The following is a 17184-nucleotide window of genomic DNA, read 5'->3' as shown; positions in this document are numbered from 1 at the left end:
AAAAATTCACACACTTGCTAAAGCACAAATTAAAAAAGTATATATATTAGAATGTCATGTAAGAGAAAAACTGTGCCTGGGGCAGGGTTTCCATACTGAGGTCAGCGCTCTTGCTCATGGGATGTGTCCATGGCCCTTCAACAGCATGCTGAGGAGCAGGGATTTCCAGCTACAACTGATTTAGAGTCTAGCATGAGAAAAATGAGGCTCTTAAAGCCTGATATTCAGACACTAGAGCAACTTTAACTAGACTTTTACTAAACTTTCGATACAAAGTCCATCTGTCTTCTTTCCTTTTCAAAATTAAATTTAATGTGAAAACTGATCAAATATTCCCATTTTGCTATCTTAATTTAAATAAAATCAGCCAATATAAAAGAACAATTTGGTCTAAAGTATGTAACATTTATAGGTCAGACGAAAGCAACATAACCTAAGTATGTGTCTATCCCCTGTATTAACAGAAAACAAAGTATTGGCAAAAATAATATTTATTTGCCAAATCATTTTTTCAGAAATTCTAAAACACGTACTTTGCCTCGATGTCAGCTTTCTCTCGTACTGCATGAGCCATCTGTTCAGTCTCAAAGTACTTCTTTTTGCCTTTAGCTAAATCTTTCACTGTCTCTTGTAATTCGGTTTGGATCTTTGTCAACTGGTCCACACACTGTAAAACAAAAAGTGCAATTATTATGATTTTAGTTTTCAGGCTTACAGAAAATGAGTTTGTCCTCAGGTCTGTGCACTATGCCCTTGGGATAGAAATCCAGGAGAAGAATCAGCAGTTTTAGTCCCCTTCAAATTGCAGGTTAAAATCCAATGCACAACAGCTGGTACCCCCAGCTCAAGGAATGATCGCACCGTGTCACAGTCTGCTTAACAATTCTGCTTTGAGAAATAACCTCTGAGAGCTGCTGACCGACAGTAAGGGAGGAAGATCAACAATGAAAATGCCCTCGCTATTGCAGATATCATGGCAATAATGGCAAAAGAATAAAGCAATTCTGTATTTCTTCATAATCTTAATATACGTTATATCTCTCTCTACATGTTTGGGGAACTGATGGTGCAAAGGGTACTGAAGAATTCACCCCAAGGAAAGAAGGAGTGAAATCTGAGAAGTCTCACTTGATACGCCCAAAATGAAGGAGAGAAGCACGAAACCTGGGTACCACATAACAATTGTTACTCAAAACTTCCCCCAACTCATCTCTTGAAACATACGTTCTAGGAGAGGGGACAGACATAATAACTCAAAGAAATGTTTAATCAATAAACTCTTATAACAAATTTGGGCCAAAGTAACACTGCTTCGGGACCCTTCTGGACATCCAAGGGGACTCATTTTTCCCAGTGTGAAACAAACCACGGAACAGTCTCTCTAGCCTGAGCCCAGTTCAGGGCAGCCCCTACTGAGAAACTTGAGCCTGCAATAGCTCTGTCAGCACGTGGTGGAGACTGACAAAAGCTTAGCAAAGCACAGGAGACATCGGTGAGAGACTATCGTTCCAGGCTGAACAGTGTGGAGTAGAGCAAGGACATCAGAAGAGTGAAGATAACACACAAATAAACTTAAACTTAGACACGTGACATACAGGCTAGAGTTTCCCAGAAATTGCTAGGTGTTAAGAAAGGCACTACTTTACAGAAAGTAAAAGATCTGGAAGGCTCCCTATGGGCACATTTATTGAGCACTTCGTAAGTGTTAGGCTGTAAATAAAGGGTTAAAAAAACCCACTCTCTCTTTCTCCTCTGCATGAAAACCGGACCTTGGCTTAACTTTCTAGGTCTGTGTTTCAACAGAAACCTGATGAAGACGCATGTCAACTATATTACTCGGCAACATTGCTTATGAACCCTTATAGGTAAATTGCATCAATTTGGGAGAAACTACAAATGAACTATCAATATCTGATGGAGAAGGCTTGGCTGTGGGCTCCGTGAATACGGTGATTCCTGTATCTGGACAAGTCCCTTGCAGGGACTTGGAAGCTCTGTCTGTAGAGCTGTAACGAAAGATTTTAGTCTCCTTTAGGTCCTGGGGCTACCCCTGCACATGTGAATCTCATTCCCTCGCCCCAGACCTGTCGCCTGGGGGACCAAACAGAACAACTCTGGTTGGCTATTTAGACTGAGACATACACTGGTGGGAGAACCAATTCTACTAATGCTGGATACTGCTCTGCTGGTCAACTGTGTTCTCTGTCATAATGTTCTTCTAAGTAAGCCTCATGGCAGGTGTGGCCTACGATAACCATGAGAGTTTGAATGTTTAGTTACACTTAAGAAAACTCCCTATGGACACAGACACAAGGCACTATGTTTAGTACTTTATGGGTATTATCACATTTAGTTCTCAAAATGACTCTGTGATAAAATATTCATATTATTAGCCCCATTTTAAGATGAAGAAACAGACTTAAAGAAGTTAAATAACTTACCCAAAGTCATATAGTGAGGAAGTGATGGTATCATTTACCATGTAACCCATTATAATGTGTACCCCAGATTTATGATAACCATGTTTTTAAGGTCTCCTTTAGAAATACTTTATCTTAAAATAGTAAGCTTTTTGTGTATGTGTGTGTTAGGAAGATTGGCCCCAAGCTAACATCTGTTGCCAATCTTCTTCTTTTTTTTGCTTCAGGAAGATTGTTGCTAAGCTAACATCTGTGCCAATCTTCCTCTATTTTGTATGTGGGATGCTGCCACAAGATGGCTTGATGAGCGGTATATGGGTCAATGCCCAGGATCTGAACCTGTGAACCCCAGGCCACCAAAGCAGAGTGCATGAACTTAACCACTGTGCCAGCAGGCTGACCCTGAAATTCACGTTTTTAACGTGTACAATTTGGTGGTTTTTAGTATACTCACAAGGTTGTACAATCATTACCACTATCTATTTCCAGAACGTTTTCATCACCCTAAAAAGAAACTCCATACCCGTTAGCAGTCATTCCCTACTTCCCCCTACCCCTAACCCTTGGCAACCACTAATCTACTTTCTGTCTCTGCGAATTTTGTATTCTGGACATTTCACATACATGGAATTATATTACGTGGCCTTACCCACTTGTTTCACTTAGCATAATGTTTTCAGGGTTCATTTATGTTGTATCATGTATTAATTATTCACTCCTTTTTATGGCTGATTAATCTCTCATTGTATAGATATACTAAAATAGTAAGCTTTCATCTTGCATAAAATTTTTCTTTTCTTTTTTTTTGAGGAAGATTAGCCCTGAGCTAACTGCTGCCAATCCTCCTCTTTTTGCTGAGGAAGACTGGCCCTGAGCTAACATCCATGCCCATCATCCTCTATTTTATATGTGGGACGCCTACCACAGCATGGCTTTTGCCAAGTGGTGCCATGTCTGCACCTGGGATCCGAACCAGTGAACCCCGGGCCGCCAAAGCAGAACATGCAAACTTAACCGCTGCACCACTGGGCCGGCCCCCTCTCCTTAATTCTTAATAGTACTTATTATACAGAAACCTCTTCTTCTATAATAAATAATACTATGATAACCTGACACTCCCATAGAGAAGTGCTAAACATCCCCATAACGGGACATTTGCAACTGTGAAGAGCTGAGAGAGTGCTCCATGCCTACAATTAGATATTAAAAACCAAAAACTGAGGCATGGTCTGAAAGATACAACTGTGTTTAATGAGAAAATAGGATGGATTATCTAAAAGAGGAGTCAGGTGGAAGGTATCTAGATCCAAAATGTTCATCTAAAACAATGGAGCTTAGCCTCAGAAAAAGCAGTCAACGAAGGGAAGCCTGAGAGTCCTGTGGTGATACATATGCAGTGAAAGGGTCTGCTAATTTGAGTCTTTTGAGAGGAAACTAAACACAGTAGGTCCAAGGTTTTCCTGGGGATTGCAAGCCATGTGGATAGGGTCTCAGTACATCCACACACAGCGAACACCATCTGTACATGAGCATACACACACACACACACACACACGTACACACAGTCACTCCTCCTTACATTCCTACCCTCTGAAGAACAAGACATCTCTCCTTAGTCCTGGGTAAACAAACATCTTATGGAAATTACTTAATTCATTTTCATCTATAAAAGGTTATTAATTAAATTACTTTTCATATGTGCTATAATATCAGATGCATTTTGTGGTAGTTCGTATCTTTAAAAAGAATTTCTCAAAAATTGCGTCAGAAGACTCTGGTTGATTCTCTTCCTACTTGCTTTTTTCCCTTTACATAAGTTTCTGTGATATTGTTTATCAACCAACACTAGAGATAGCCTGTATGCACACTGAAGAGATCACTTGTGATCCTTTCTTCCCTAACATTCAGTAAATCCACAACCAAATGTTTTCCATCACCCAAGTGAACTGCTTCCAGTCAGAGTATCTTGGGTTCTTCTTTAAAGGGAAGTGCTCTGCGCATAGCAAAATACCAAAAATATTTATTAAATAAAACTCATCAAACTTAATTTGCAAAGGAAAAGATTACCTAGGATTTACTTTCCAACTTTTAAAATAAATTTCTTCTGTAGGAATCCAGTTTTCTGGAGTGGACTAAGTTACATACTTAAAAAGAGCTTAATAATGCCTGTGCTAAGAAGAGCCTTGGTGTGATATACGCTCCGCTCTTTCCCAAGAGTTATGAGCACTGAGCAGACACAGAAATAAGTACAAATTTACATTAAGGCTAAGGGATCATGCAAAATGATGGAAAGTTTGGATATTATAATTCAGGATCCTAGTGAAGAAATTAAAAGTATGATTCCTGAGGATGACACAGATACAAGGATAGACAGACTTGCTCATATCTTGAATTCAGGGATAAAAATAAAAGTAACTTGGGCCAATACTTCTAGGTCCCACAAACTAGTAGCTTCTCTGACCCAGTAGTCATGTCCTGGAAATTTATCCTAAGAAAATAACTTAAAAGAAAAAAGTTAACTTTTATTGCAGACTTGGTGGTAATATCTAAAAACAGAGGTATGATTAAATAAAGCAGAATAAATAAAAATTTCATCCAGAAATAAAAAAATAATAAACATAAAGGTTGTATAGAAACACGATCAATTAGGAAATGGAGAGAATGGGAAAATTTCTGTATGCAATTTCTGCCTGAGTCATCAGTTGACTTCTAAAAATGACATGTGTGGGGTGAAATTTCAAGAAATCCTATTAGGGACAGGAGCTGAAAGACTAAGGGAGCTGAGCAGTGATCAGAGAATCAGGGCGGCTACAAGATGCTGAGAAGACAAAGGATGGAGTCCAAGTCTTGTCACAGTAGAAGGGCTTTGGTAAGCACCCCACACTTTCAGGTAAGACCCTAGGAACAAGGACAAAAGTGAAACAGACCAGCCCTAAAAAGCCTAAAACCAGACCCTAATAGGATCAAGGTGATCTGATAGTACTCTGCCTGCCAGAAACCTATACTCTCTTTGGAAATAGAAAACATCTTCCAGAGCCTCTACAATGTTTATCCACAATGTCTAGCATCGTGAGGCATTCTAAAATAGCAGACCCAAATAACCAAAACCCAAGAAAAACAACACACAATAAAAAGAGACTTACAGTAATTCAGATGGTGAAACTATGAAACAGAGATTAGGAGTAACATATTCAAGAAGATAAAGGAAAAACATGGAGAAGTGCACCTCTTCATGGAACCATTTTTAAAAAGTCAAAATTCTAGAACTGAAAAATACATTAAGATTCCAAAGGAAAAAAAATATTCCAAAAGATAAGTTTTAAAAACAGATTAGAAATAGCAGAACAGAGTATTAATGAACTGCAAGATATCAGTGGAAAATATTCAGACTAAAGTACAGAGAGAAAAAAGAGTAGAAATACAGAAAACACAGAAAAAGTACAAAAGGCATATGGACAGAGTCAAAAGGTCTAACAGCATAAAAGTCATAAAGGGGAGGTAAATGGAATTATACTGTTGGAAGATTTTTACATTGTTCATGAGGTGGTAAAATACTAATTCAAGGTAGATTTTAATAAATTTATTTAGAGCAAAGTTTGGAGAACAGTAAAAGTGCATTCAAGGTAAACTGTTCTAAGTCAGGGAGGCATACTGTAATCTCCAAGGTAATTACTAAAAGCATAGTATAAAACTATAAAATTCAAAAGCTAATAACAGAAGAAAAACTGATAATAATAAAATAAGATTGTGCTAATCACCAGGGAAATTCAAATCAAAATCACAATGAGTTATTACCTCACATCTGTTAGGATGGTTATTATCAAAAAACCAAGACAGGGGCTGACCCCATGGCATAGTGGTTAAGTTGAGTGTGCTCCACTTTGGTGGCCTGGGTTCACAGGTTCAGACCTATACCACTCATCAGCCACGCTGTGGTGGCAACCCACATAGAAAGTGGAGGAAGACTGGCACACATGTTAGCTCAGGGCTAATCTTCCTTAATCAAAAAAAAAGAGGAAGATTGGCAATAGATATTAGCTCAGGGATAATCTTCTTCAGCAAAAAACAACCAACCAACCAACCAACCAGAGGACAACAAGCACTGGCAAGGTTGTGGAAAATTCGAATCTTTGTGCAAAATGCAAAACGGTGCAGCTGCTATGGAAAACAGTATGGTGCTTCCTCAAAAAATTAAAAATAGAACTACCATATTATCCAGCAATCCCACTTCTGGCTATGTATCCAAAAGAACTGAAATGAGGATCTAGAAGAGATATTAGCACTCCCATGTTCACTGAAGCACTATTCACAAAAGCCAAAATGTGTGAACAACCAAAATGTCGGTCCACACATGAATGTATAAAAAAGTGTGGCATATATATACAATGGAATATTATAGCCTTAAAAAAGAAGGAAATCCTACAACATACAACAACATGGATGAACCTGGAGGACGTTATGCTAAGTGAAATAAGCCAGTAACAGAAGGACAAATACCACACGATTCCACTTACACCAAGTATCTGAAATACTCAAACCCATGGAAGCAAATAATAGAATTCTGGTTGGCAGGAGGTGGAGGAAGAGAAAAGAGGGAGTTGCTGATCAATAGGTAGAAAACTACAGTTATACAAAATGAGCAAGTTCCAGGGATCTGCTGTACAACATTGTACCTACAGAAATAACAATACTCTATCATACACTTAAAAATCTGTTAACGGGGGAAGATCTTATATTGCATTATCACACTAAAATTAAAAAAAAAAGTAAAGAAAAATATGAGATTAATCCAAAAGAAGGCAAAAGAAAGGGGGAGGGTTGGACAAGAAAAGAAAGAAAATAGATGATTTACTGATCACTTGGTTGTAAAGTTTTGGAAGTACAACTGGAGAAGCCAATTATAGTGGCTATCTGTTGCTTTTGCTAGCTCTTTCTACTCCCCTTGTTTTTTCTTGGGGAATCCATCTCAATTTTCCTTTGGAGAATCATCCTTCCCCATTTTTGGTCCATGTAGTTTGCATGAGGACTGAAAGCCCTGACTCAAGGGGAGGGCTGTGACCCAAGATAAGCCAATGAGCCCCAATTCTGGTACTTCTGTTGAAACTTTTGGGAAAATGAAAAATGTAGCGTTGCTAGCTGTAAGACTTGTAAATCTGGTACTCTGGGGGCCACCATGTGGAGAGAGCTGCTGAAGAACGAAGCTATTGGGGAAAGCAGAGCTAATGGATAGGAAGAAAGACTGAATTCTGATACCATCATTTGAGCACCTGGATCCACTCTTGCCCGGATTCCATCTATGCTGGAATTTTCAGTCATGCAAACTAATACATTCTCTTCTTGGCTTAAGCCAGTTTGAAGTGGGTTTCTGTCATTTGTAATCTTAGAGCCCTGACAGGTATGCCCAATATGTACTTAATGTTTAACAATTGCTTAGATGGAACATAAACACCATTATTATCAGCTATAATATAAAACAAGTTAATTCACAGATATGAGGACTTGTCAATTCTCACCAAATGTTCTTTGGCCAGGAAGGCTAGTTAAATTCAGGTTAGAGACAACAAAAGAAGCACAAAAGGTAAACTCTTTGAAATGACTCTGATACTGAGAAAGTCACAACATTCCAGTAATTCAGTTACATTTCGTGAATGCACTGGCTATGTAAAATGCAGTATTTCCCCCTGGTTGGGAAGTTACACTAGCATTCATTCTCTATTCCTATCTCCTACCCTCTCTCTGCATGCATGGATGGATACACACACACACACACACACACACACACAACGTATTTTCTTCCAACTAGAAAGCATTGTTTGGTCAGTGGTCACATAGTTTATTCACCATGTTTGTTTTGAAAGAGGTAATTTTGAGCAAAGATAAGGGCATTCTTATACAAATATGTTAAAACTAAGTGATATTACATGAATGCTTGAAAGAAGTTAAAATTTTATATACACACTATATACATTTAACATACTGATTTCATGCTACTGAAATCATCTTTGGCAAACAAGGAAGAATAAGTTTTTTAGTTTTTGTGTGCAAAAAAGTTCTGAAAATCCAAATGAGTGCTAGAATCAAAACACTGGATGGCTTCTGAAATATTATTTCCTTAAATAATTACTGTAATATTTTATAAAACATTAATACTTCCATTAGAAAAATTTACTGATTAGGCATCATGATAATCTCTATTTTTGTAACTCTATTTCCAAAAAGGACACAATTTAATCATCTACTTTTAAGAGCAAGCTTTTCATAAAAATCACATCTAATAACGATTTTTTTCTATGAATTTTTAATTTCTATATAATCAAAGAAACACACTTGAAAACTTTTACTTTTATATAACCTATAAACTTGACAGAATACCATTTTTGGTAATAAGTTTGCTATAGCTGGTCAAAATGTGTCAACTTCCTTTAAATTATTATACAAAATGGCTGGATTAAGACATTTTTTCAAGACAGTGGGATTAATAACATTCTAACTATTTTAATATACACCAAACTATACCAATATTGTGAAACTAAGTAGATCTATTTACGTAAGCTGAAGAGTGATATTTGTCAGAAGTGTTTACTGAGTTTTCAGAATGTCCACAGTTTCAAATTATACTCACATTTGTCAGTTAACAAAACACAGTTGTTAGAGGGAACACGTTGAAATTTAAAAAATCCTACTAACATGTTGAAATCAGAAAATCCATGTCGAAATCAGAAACATTCATGACCATATAGAAAAGCTCTGTGTTAAATGCAATTTAATATAACCTCACAGATTACAAATGTAGCACTGAGATACTAAAAAGCATATAAGAAAAGAACAAATAGAAACAATACCCTTTTTAGTTGCTGTTCTTTTAAGCTTCTTACTGTCCTTGCAGGCTCAGAAATGAAGTTTTTATAGTTTTCACATATATTGATCCGAGACTGGGCTACCTGCATTGTTCCCTCGAGAAAAGATTTCCAAACAGGATACATGCTCCTAAGTTCAAAGAGGGACAGAAAAGTATTAGGCATGGAAAAGAAAGAAGAAGTTGGCTAACCTTTTGCTCACTGGCTAGCACTGACAAACAGAATGAATATCTTCTTTATAGTTGAAAGTGATTTTGTACTGGTTGATAGGTAGTAATATTTTTAGCGGACATAAACAGAAACACGGCATATACTCTATTCCTCTATAGTTTGGAAAGGGGCTGTTCTGATTCCCTAGCTATTCTTGAGACTGGAGTAAACTGATACAAGGATTACAATTCCAGACAAAGCTAACACTGAAAAAGTTAGTGAATAATTCAGTTTGTCCAGGACTTTCACTTTCTCAAGGTTATCATTATGAATATCAGGTTTCATTATTTCATTAAGATATTTTTCTTATTTTACAGATGAGGAAACTGAAGCTCAGAGAGATTCAGAGAGTTGCTCTAGATCACACAAGAATTTGGCAGTACTGAGATGAAGGTTGGGTACCTCTAAAGTACATTCTCTTTCAACTACATCATAATACTCTCTTACATAAACTGATGTGGCTGGAAATAAAATATGAACAATTGCATATGTGCTTGAGAAGTCTACATGTTTGACAAAAGCAGTCTATGGTATGGTTGCTTTACATCTGTTTCTCTGTTGCAATTAATGCTTAGCCAGCCTCACATTGTAGCTTGGAGTCATTCCAAGCAAGTCCCATCCATCACCTTTGCTTGATAAATGTGCTCAGCAATCTCTTGGTAAAGTCAAAGAATTATTCATCCTTGGCTTTTTGTAGCCAACTTCCTTTTCAAACCTTCTCTTCTACTTTGCTAAATGCCTTAGTCAGTTCTGGTATGCTCCCACACAAGCTATGAACATATTTTATAACTTATCATAACAATGGATGTAAGAAGTGTACTTTATTCTTAAAAATGAGGTACTTGCACTGATAGATTATGATATTTGTCTCCTGGGTCTTCCCTTCTTGTGTCACGCAGATTTTCCATGATAACAGTGTACGAGCCCACATGCTACACAAAATGCTAGCTATGGGTCAATGGATGACAGTGTAAAAACAAGAAAAAAACTGCCTGGGTCCCCATCCCACTTAGAACTAAAAAACCTAGAAATTGTATATTATGATTACATTACACAAATGATTAGTTTGTGTAATGAATTAGTTTGTGTAATATACCAAATGAATCAGTTTAGATAGAAATATTCATGTATTTAAGCAAAGGTATATTAACGTTCCTTTGGAAAAAAGATCCTTTGTGCTGTGCCAGCAAAGAAGCACTGATGGACTTAGGAGCAGCAAAATTAATATGAGATGATGGTTGTTAACTAAACCTATTGTGGCAATTATTTCACAATATATGTAAATCAAACCATTATGCTGCACACCTCAAACTTATATAGTGATATATGTCAATTATTTTTCAATAAAACTGGAAAAAAAGAACAACAGCAAAATTAATGTCTTCTGTGGACTTACTGTATGACAACCGATGGAACCTCGGATATAAGCTCACCACAGGCCCTCCTAAGCAATCTAAATAACCGATTTTCTCAGAGAATGCACTGAGAGAAAAATTCAGTGCTATGCTTTGTAACTATTAACTTACACTTAAAAGACATTTTTAAATCATAATGAAAATGAGAAAGAACTGTTATGAGAATTGTGATCTGAGAGAAGGAAGAAAGGAAAAAAGGAAGGACAGATCCCTTCATCCGTGCTCTCCCCTTAGGTAGCACCCTCCTCCCTTGCCCCTCCATCCAGCTGACGGCTGTTGATCCTTCCAATCTCAGCTTAAATGTAACGTCCTCAGGGAAGTCTTTCATGATCACCCCTAAGCCAACCCACAGACTCAGCTAAGTCCCTCTCTGTTATTTGTACACATGGCTCCAGCACTTTCCTTCAATTATATAACTGTTAATTAATGTCTGTCCCTCTTGCTATAGTGAAAATTTCATGAAGACAGGGGTGTATGTCTTTCTCACTATTGTATTCCAAGGGCCTAGCACATGGCCTAATATTTAGAAAGGTTACAATAAGCATTTGTTGAATGAAAAAAAGAATAAATGGATGAATGTATAAATTATGAGGACTGTACAATAAAAAGAAAAATCCTTTCATTATATAGTCTAAAAAGAGATCTTTAGAGATTAGCAGACCTATAGCAGGCAAACATATCCTCAGCAACTAGGTATCTTGAAAAGCATAGAGTTCAGTTGCCAGTCAGTCAGAAGACCTGGGTTCAAGTGCTGGTTTAACTAATATAATTATGCATAGCACATCTCACTATACTTTCATTTCCTTAACTGGCAAGTGGAAAAATAGCAAAAATACCAGCACGATGTACCTCACAGGGCTATTTTAACAATTAAATGCAAATGCTATAAAAACTCTGGGCACACAGATTCTTTTAAATGAATAAACAATAATAGCAGCAGAACTGTAGCAGAAATGTAAGTACTTCTTGTTAACACAATAGTGGTAGTTCCAAGAGCAGTGGTGTTTTCCATTCCAATTGGGGAAAAATAATAATGGGTAATAGAGTGATTTTTAAAATATTTCTATTTCAGTAGGCTTCATATACGTAATTTTGAAGCATAAGGAAAGATATCAAGGTAAGTATGGTATTTTGCTATTCTGCTCAGTTCAAGAAATGAGGCTCAAAATTATAAAAGAAAGGAAGGAAGAACATTCTTTCAAGAATCTATGACGTACTAGGTACTATATCACGTATTTTACATTTATCATATCCTTCAATCCTCATGACAACTTTGTAAGACAGGCATTATCCCCATTTTGCAGATGAGAAAAGTAAAGCTCAGAGAGGTTGTGAAATTCTTCTAAGGCTATTCACTCAGATATAGCACTCCAGTGGTCATAATACACATTTTGTCATTACCAATAACTACCCCTCTGCTCTAATCATCTAATCTCGGACCAACACTGTTGCCACTCACCCCCTCTAGGATTCTGACTCCAACAATTACTCAACCCTATCAGAACCCACAAGCCATTTGATCCTTCCCCCTTCCCACTCTCTCTCACCTCCTCTCAAAATCTCCCTTCTCAGCTCCTTACCCAGCCTAGGTTTCATGGTCCACCTTATAATCACTCCCTTATGTACACACCCTTATTACCCTTGCTCCTCTCTCTTTCCATCATTACGACCTACAAATTCCAACCTTGGTTAAATCCAAAATTCTGTTTACACTATACCAATGTCTGTGCAGCAGAATATTCCTGGAGAAAACCAAAATCATGATACCTGGTCTCACGTTAAATTGATGTCAAATAAATTCTCATAACTCTTTAGAGCTAACCCACAATCCTAATACATTTCCCTAATCCACTTATTCTCTCACTCTTCTAGACAATTATTTCCCACCTTTTCCTCTCATCTCAAACCCTTAATATGACCACACTTTCAGCTGACAATGAAGCTACCAGAAGATAATGTCCATATGCTCCCACCACGTCTACCAATTTCTCTGCCTCTGTACCCATACACTCTGTCATCCCTCCTTTTACTTGGATGAACTACCTGTGCTCTGAAGGCCAATCCCTCACATTTACACTACCTTATATAACCTCCCACTCAAGAATAGCAATCCAGTGCAGGCATACCTCAGAGATATTGCAGGCTCAGTTCCAGACCATCACAATAAAGCAAATATCGCAATAAAGTGAGTCACACGAATGTTTTTGCTTCCCAGTGCATATAAAAGTTATGTGTATACTATATGGTAGTCTATTAAGTGTGAAATAGCATTATGTCTAAAAATGTACATATCTTAATCAAAAAATACTTTATTGCTAAAAAATGCTAATCGTCATCTATGCCTTTAGCGAGCTATATCTTTTTGCTGGTGGAGGGTCTTGCTTTGATGTTAACAGCTGATCAGGATGGTGGTTGTGGAAAGACTGGGGTGGCTGTGGCAAGTTCTTAAAATAAGACAATAACGAAATGTGCTGCATCAATTGATCTTCCTTTCAGGACTGATTTCTCTGTAGCATGCGATGCTGTTTGACAGCATTTTACCCACAGTAGATCTTCTTTCAAAATTGGAGTCATTCCTCTCAAATTCTGCTGCTGACTTAGCAACTAGGCTGATGTAATATTCTAAATCCTTTGTTGTTGCTTCAACAATCTTCACAGCATCTTCACCAGGAGTAAATTCCAACTCAAGAAACAACTTATTTTGCTCATCCACAAAAAAACTTCTCATCTGTTGAAGTTTTATGAGATCTGCAGCACTTCAGTCTCCACTTCTAATTCTAGTTCTCTTGCTATTTCTACCACATCTGCAGTTACTTCCTCCACTGAAGTCTCGAACCCTTCAAAGTCATCCATGAGGGCTGGAATCAACTTCTTCCAAACTCCTGCTAATGTTGGTATTTTTACCTCTTCCCATAAATCACGAGTGTTCTTAACAGCATCTAGAATGGTGAATCCTTTCCAGAAGGTTTTCAACTTACTCTGCCCATATCCATCAGAGTAATCACTGTCTATGGCAGCTATAGCTTTATGAAATGTATTTCTTAAATAATAAGACTTGAAAGTCTTATTTCCTGGTTGTGATGTGTACTATAGTTATGCAAGATATTATTACTGGGGGAACTGGGTGACTCTAAGAATGCTCTTTATATTATTTATTAAAATTGCACATGAATCCACAATTATTTCAAAATAAAAACTAAAGAAAAAAAATTTAACAAACAAAACCATAGATCTTCCCTAGGCCTAGAAACATAGCACCACACACCAGGAAGACTCCAGAAAATGTGATAAGTAAGTTCATAATCTAAGATTAATTTATATAGTAGCTGATAACAAGGAGCAAGTATGGTGTTTAATAAATAAGTGTTCATATATCGCTCTTGATAGCAGGCAGGGAGAACATCCTCAGCCTAGCTAACACAAGTAAAGGCAGGGAGGATGACTAAGTTCAGTCCAGTTGAGGTGTGATAAGAACAGCAATACAACTGCAGCTTGAGATACCCAAGGGTTGGGGAACCAAGGATGAAAGAAGGAGAAATGGCTAGAGATGAAGAGAGAAAAGGAATTTGGGGCCAGGTTTCTTCATGGCTTTGAATATCATTAAAAGAAAAATTAATTTTACCCTACTGGCAAGGAGAAACAATAGAAGATTTTCAAGCAGGGGCGAGACAGTAGGCCTCTTTTACAAAGACATTCACGTGGTTGGTGATATTATAGTAAATGAATTGTGAAGGGGAGAGATCACAGGCAGAGAAGCAACTACTTAACATTCCTAACAGACAGTGAGATCAGGAAGTCAAAGTTGGAGGCAGCTGACATTTTGGTTCCCAAGCTGAGGAGTTAATAAAAACATGATCATTACAGTTTATAGGTAATCTTTAAAGATAGGAATATAGATAAGATTACTTAAAACAGTCACTAGAGGGGCTGGCCCCGTGGCTGAGTGGTTAAGTTCGCGCGCTCCGCTGCAGGCGGCCCAGTGTTTCGTTGGTTCGAATCCTGGGCGCGGAGACGGCACTGCTCATCAAACCACGCTGAGGCAGCGTCCCACATGCCACAACTAGAAGGACCCACAACGAAGAATATACAACTATGTATTGGAGGGCTTTGGGGAGAAAAAGGAAAAAATAAAATCTTTAAAAAAAAAACAGTCACTAGACAGCTGAGGAAACTGAGAAAAACATAGAGAGGACTTGCTATGGTCTGAATGTCTATGTCCCCCCAAAATTCATATATGGAAATCCTAATGCCCAAAGGTGATGGTATTAGGAGATGAGGCTTTCAAGAGGTTATTAGGTCATAAGACACATTAGTGCCCTTATAAAGAGACTCCACAGAGCTCCCAAACCCCTTCCATCATGTGAGGACACAGCCAGAAGTCAAGAAGTCTGCAACTCAGAAGAGGGACTTCACCAGAACCAACCATGCTGGCATCCTGGTCCCAGACTTCTAGCCTCCATAACTGTGAGAAATAAATTTCTGTTATTTATAAGCCATCCCGTCTGTTGTATTTTATTATAGCAGCCTGTACAGATTAAGACGGAACTGAAAACCCATCCCCAAAGATTAAAAGAAAAAGGTCCAAGAGAAAGCAGTGTTATGGAAATCTAGTTTCCATGCATTAAATGGTGCATGTACCATCACACTGGGAAAAATTTTAAAAGACTGATCACATGCCCTGTCTGAAATGTGCAATGTCAAGTCAAACTAGGATAAATGTAAAATATACAGTTTATAAAGAATAATTTACAATGACAACACTGTAAAGGTATAAACCCTTTGACCCAGCATTTCCGTCTCTAAGAATTTATTCTATAGATATACTTTCACAGTGCATGAAGATATAACTATGTGCATTCACGAGTTATCCACTGCAGCACTATTTGCAATAGTAATTAACTAAACAACTACCAACAGAGAAATGGATAACAAAACTACAGTTTATCCATACTATGGCACTAACACAGCCATCAAAAAGAATGGGGGATCTGAACATACTGACATGAAAGGATGTCTAAAATAGACTCCTTAAGTGTATGTGTGGAGGCTGAGGGGGCGGGGGGAGGGGTGTGTGGGGAGTTACAGAAGCCTACATATACAATAATTCTGTACGTTCACGTATACATCACACAGGAAAAAGAGGGAAGAAAAGACCACATGCTTTTAACAGCAGTTATTCTAGGGGAGTAGAAATGTGAATGGAAGAGGCTTGGCAAAGAGGAGGAGGCTGCACTTTATACCCTTTACTCTCTGTTGCACATGCAACAAGTATACACTAGTTGAATAAGAATTTTTAAACTACCAATACAAATACAAAAAAAAGTTAATAGGAAAATTTAAATTGACTAGAACTAAAATAAACTTCCGATAAACAAACAAAAAAATTGACAATTGTCCTTATTACCCTCAATCCTGATCCTACTATTGCCTTTTTTCCACAACGGCACCACCATCCTCTCAGTTGTGTAAGTTAAAACACCTAGAGGTCATTTTATCGTCCTTCCTCTCCCTCTCTCTATGTCATTAGAGGTAAGTAAATATTTATTAGAGTCAGTAAATATTTATCAAGTGTCTTCTATGTTCCAAGAGCTGTTTCAGATACCAAGAAAACTACCTTATAGTTTGATAGTTATAGAAAAGGATTTATAGTTTGTCTCAGAACAAATCCGACAAACACAAAAAACAAAACTCTGCCAAATCAATTGCAAGTCTTCTAGCTTCAGGTTCCCCCACAACCTAATTCCTACTACAATTTTCATGGTTCAAATAAGAGATGGCAAGGGGTTAAATTCCTGCAATTCTATCCTTTCCGAATTCCTCTTCACATCCCTCTAATCTACCTTCATTCTAATACTAAAGTGAAGCTGAACATGTCATTCCTCTTGTGGAAATTCTTCAATGCTTCCTTATCTTCTGAATAAAAAAGGAAACTCTGTGACATGTAAAGTCTGCCAGGATGCCTATCTATGTATCCCCCACGTCCACCACTCCTCTCACGCTCCAACCCACATACCATACTGAACTGCTCATTCTTACCTAATGTTCATATTTTCTCATGCCTCCATGCCTTTAAGGTGCTGCTTTTGCTTAGAATTCCTTTTGCCCAACCCTGGGAAACTCCTGCACATCCTTTAAGACTCAGCTCTAGAGGCCTGGGTTTTCCTCCACAGAATCAATGCACCTGCATTGCTACCCAATACAGCAACTGTTTATAGTGGCATCTCCTGTAAGCTCCTGAATGACAGGCACCATATTTTCTAGTCTCTCTAATCCTACAGTCTA

The 17184-nt window shown here is 37.7% G+C and overlaps 1 protein-coding gene across 9 annotated transcripts in view; it reads right to left on the bottom strand.

The window, feature by feature from the left end:
• FCHSD2 (FCH and double SH3 domains 2) overlaps positions 1–17184 on the bottom strand; it is a 276748-nt gene that overhangs the window by 114366 nt on the left and 145198 nt on the right. For 7 of the 9 annotated variants that reach the window (XM_070625887.1, XM_070625883.1, XM_070625885.1 and 4 more), the window contains 2 exons: positions 9263–9407; positions 534–667 (listed from right to left, as the gene is read on the bottom strand). In XM_070625887.1, coding sequence (XP_070481988.1) covers positions 534–667; positions 9263–9407 — 279 coding nt within the window. The remainder of the gene's footprint in view (positions 1–533; positions 668–9262; positions 9408–17184) is intronic. The other 2 variants (XM_070625891.1, XM_070625890.1) reach the window with 1 other exon arrangement.

The sequence above is a fragment of the Equus przewalskii genome, chromosome 6 (assembly GCF_037783145.1).
Source record: "Equus przewalskii isolate Varuska chromosome 6, EquPr2, whole genome shotgun sequence".
In the NCBI taxonomy this organism is placed as follows: Eukaryota; Metazoa; Chordata; class Mammalia; order Perissodactyla; family Equidae; genus Equus; species Equus przewalskii.
The sequence above is the reverse complement of the archived record's forward strand: the minus strand, read 5'-3'. Positions and strand labels throughout refer to the sequence as shown.